The following is a 3889-nucleotide window of genomic DNA, read 5'->3' as shown; positions in this document are numbered from 1 at the left end:
TGTGTGTGTGTGTGTGTGTGTGTGTGTGTGTGTGTGTGTGTGAACACTGTGATCTTATTACTAATCTTTTACTATTCTTTTCTCTTTCTATTTTTGCAGAACAAGTTACAATAGTTGCAAATGCAGCTTACGAGGCTTCTTGATATGATGCAAAATCCAGCTAAAATCAAATTTTATTAATTTTCAATTAATAATCGGGAAATTTTATGATATGTCTTTGGAAGTTTTTGTAAAATTAAAAAAATGCTTCTGAATGCCAAATGTTCTTTCTAATATAAAACAATATTGCATTTCTCAGATTTTAAAATCTTTTTACATATTGGTGTTATTTACAATGTTTTGATAAAAAGATATTAAACATACATACACATATTTGCATAATATTATATACTCATCATTTTAAGTCATTTTAAGTGCTACGTGAATCTTATTTTTTTTACATTTTCTCATTTGTCGTCTTTATACATATTTCACTTATCTCTAATTTATAAACTTTAAGAACGAGACATAGGATATATGTATGCTATAAATGTTCCTGTCATTTAAAAATATGTAAAATAACATTTACCTTGTGTTTACTATTTGCATCGTACAAAGTTCTATTGAAATATTTATTCAAATTTCCTCATTCTGGGTGAATGTGGATTAATGTACAACACATACTCGTAATATATCAGTTTATGTATAGTAAAGTATTATTATCAACTTTAGATTCCCGATCCGAGATCACTTTAATTAAAATTATGCACATCCGAATTGAAATGACATATAAAGTTGGTTTATTTTTTGCTTATTGCATTTTCTTATGCGCGTCCACCGATCAGTCGCAAAAATTCCATGTTTGGGAACTTATATTCGCTACTTTATTCAGAAACTTCTTTTGACGATGATCACTCTGGCGAATTTTGCTCTTGTACTAGCGTGTTGTAACTTTTTCCCTATTTTCTTGCATTTTTAAAGTAAATCACCCATAATAATGGCGACAGACAGTTTTCCCATTTGGGAAACGACAAAATAGCAGTCTCGTCGATCCTTTGTCTGTCAAGACCTGCAATCATCGTTCGATCGTAGTAACTTTTTTCTGCATTACTAAGCATATGACGAAAAGACACGTTTAGCATATGCGATTGGTCGGTAGTAGTTAAGGTTGCCGATCTTCTTGTTAATATCTTGAAACTTATTCTTTGAGTACGTACAGTGATCACATGGAAGCCTTAATAAAAATTTACACCATTTGATTTAGATTTGTCAACGAAGAGATAAAAAAACGTTGAATGTTTTGCGCAATGATACCGACTAGCACTGTCAGTCCATCGATCGAAATTGGCCTTCGTTTTACTGGAATATGGCCGAATTCTTCGATTTTTTTTAAATTACTTTGGACATTAGTGATGGGAATAGGGTTGATCTTTCAGTATTATTACCTTTTGACACATTTCAGCACCAAGGAGCTGCCGAATCTGATAGATGGTTTAAGTACTACTTTGCCGCATAGTCTCCTTTTCTTCAAACTGATCGTCCTGTGGGTCAATCATCGGTACGTACTTCCAACAACATATAATAATTTTACGAAATATTATATTTTAATGTAATCAGAATTTAATTTAGATTAAGAATTAATTAAGACAGATTACAAAAATTAATGTTAAGTGTATTGATTGCCGAGCAAGATTATTTCAAAGTGCTTAATTATTGTTTAATTTTGGTTGGCCTGAGAAGACATTATTTTATGCTACAAACATAATGTTATATTTTTCTATTGCGTATTGATAATACAGAACAAAAATTCGAATGCATTTGACAGTCATAAACTTATGATGAAAAGAATTAGCTCGACAATCGATTTTGTGACTCTTTTCGTCATTGCAAACTGGCGGAAGCGCATTTTTCGTGATAAATCGTGAACCTCTCTCTCTAGATCGGTATTGTGACAGTTGTGAAGTATTAAATTGCAGAATATTCAAAAATATCTTGACAGCGATGTCCAACGATTGGCATAAATATTCCAACATATACGCCATGATCGACAAGGCGATCCTCGCACATCGCTGTTCAAAATTGATCATCAGTGTTTATTCGATAGCAGTATTGCTTTACAGTACCGCTTCCATCAATCTTAACAAGCAGAGTGGTGACGATTGCCGAGAGTTATTAATAAAGATGGAATTGCCTTTCGGATTCTGCGAATCGCCGATCTATGAGATCGTAATGTTCATGCAATTTGTTCGCCTAATGGCGGTCGCCTCCGCCATAGGTATACTAAACGCATTATTGGTTACATTGGTGAGTTATGATCGACGATTACAATTATTTTTCTTGCGATTTAATAATACAATATTTTTCTATAATTTTTGTAATACATGAGTAATTCTCAATGATAAAAAAATTATTTTATTAATGAGAATTTCATTATTAATAATTAATAAAAATTAATTCTTCTTATCTTCGCTAAAAAAATAAAAACGCATTATCATATAAAAGAATATCTCTATCGGAGGATGTGAAGTAAAGATCATGATAATAATCATTAGAAATTTTACCAATTTTGCACGCGTGCATGGATATATGTACATGTATGATATAGTTTCCAAGGCAACTATTTTGAAAACTATCTTCGTCTTTTCCAATTGACCTTTTTAATGAGAAAAAAGTTTAAAAAGATAATTTTTAAAAATAAAAAAAAAATTATGTTATAAATATAACAAGTTACAAATAATTAAGTAAATCAAATATTTAATAAATAAAAAACAATATTCGGTCAAGGTAGTTCTTCATGCCTAATAATATTTTTTATGAAGTTATACAATTTCCAGTTCAAGCAAACTATATGCACTGATTATTTGTCAGTCTCATCAAAAATATAGTCCTAAACTAAAGCTGGAGTAATAATACAAATTAAATTGACAAGCAATTTAATTATCTTGTCAATTAAATTGTTATATGAATTCATAAGAAATATTACTAGACATGAAGAAATGCTTGGATTGAATCTAGCGTTTTTTACTTATGTATATTCCATTTTATCGGTCAATTTTCACTTAAAATGTTTTAATGTAAAGTTAACAAAATATCAATTAAATCAAATAAACAAGTTACAAGGCAAGGAATTTTCAACTCATTGAAAGTTCATAAAGAAATCGAATTGTATTCGTTATTTAAATCACCATTTATGCACGACACACGAATGTAAGGAAAGCACTACACTGAAGAAAAAAAAAATTAAAAGAAGTATATACAAGAAACAAAAAAGTAGAAGTTAAACCGAATGGTATGACACGAAATAGAGGCGCAAGTGGTAACACATATGTCACACATGAGACGTTCCGAACTGACAGATTCTCGATCCGCAGTAGCGATAATCGATGCCCACAGCCCGCAGGGCTCCATCTTATCCCCTCTTTTCTATAAGTCTGTCAGGTTCGCGTCTCTGCATTCATTCGCGTTTTCGATCTACGATTCATGCGCATGCGTAGCGTCGGCTCTTCACATTGGGTTCCGCGCTTAGGTGGGATGGTTTCTCTTCGGGGTTGTTCCCTTAGAGCAACGTCCTAAAGTTGCTCTATGTTCCTGTTCGAGGCATATCACAAGTTGGGTAAGATGCTTTGTCACGAGCTGGCTGGCTTATTTCGAAGACATTTTAGTATGTACCTAAATCAAATTTAAAATAAAAAGTCAACTTGATTGTTTGTTCCTTTACAATTCCTTTTTAGATCGCGTATATATACTATACATTTTACATACGCATATATTACATATATCGCTATTTGCAAAACAAATTTTATCAAGTGTGTATATTGCGCTTCATCTAATAAAATTTTTTTCTTATTTTATCTGTCGATAAATTCATATACAATATTAAAGATGTAATATATTATACTATAAAGTACAC

At 31.4% G+C, this 3889-nt stretch overlaps 1 protein-coding gene across 1 annotated transcript in view; it reads left to right on the top strand.

Annotated features, from left to right (window-relative positions):
* Positions 1-1250: 1250 nt before the first annotated feature.
* Positions 1251-3889, top strand: part of LOC108752613 — an 11436-nt gene continuing 8797 nt past the window's right edge. The window contains 2 exon segments of the mRNA XM_018493576.1: positions 1251-1537; positions 1956-2283. Coding sequence (XP_018349078.1) covers positions 1275-1537; positions 1956-2283 — 591 coding nt within the window. The 5' untranslated portion in view covers positions 1251-1274.

This window comes from Trachymyrmex septentrionalis, unplaced genomic scaffold (genome assembly GCF_001594115.1).
Source record: "Trachymyrmex septentrionalis isolate Tsep2-gDNA-1 unplaced genomic scaffold, Tsep1.0 scaffold60, whole genome shotgun sequence".
Lineage (NCBI taxonomy): Eukaryota > Metazoa > Arthropoda > Insecta > Hymenoptera > Formicidae > Trachymyrmex > Trachymyrmex septentrionalis.
Note: the sequence above shows the minus strand (reverse complement) of the source record. Positions and strands in the feature narration are given on the sequence as shown.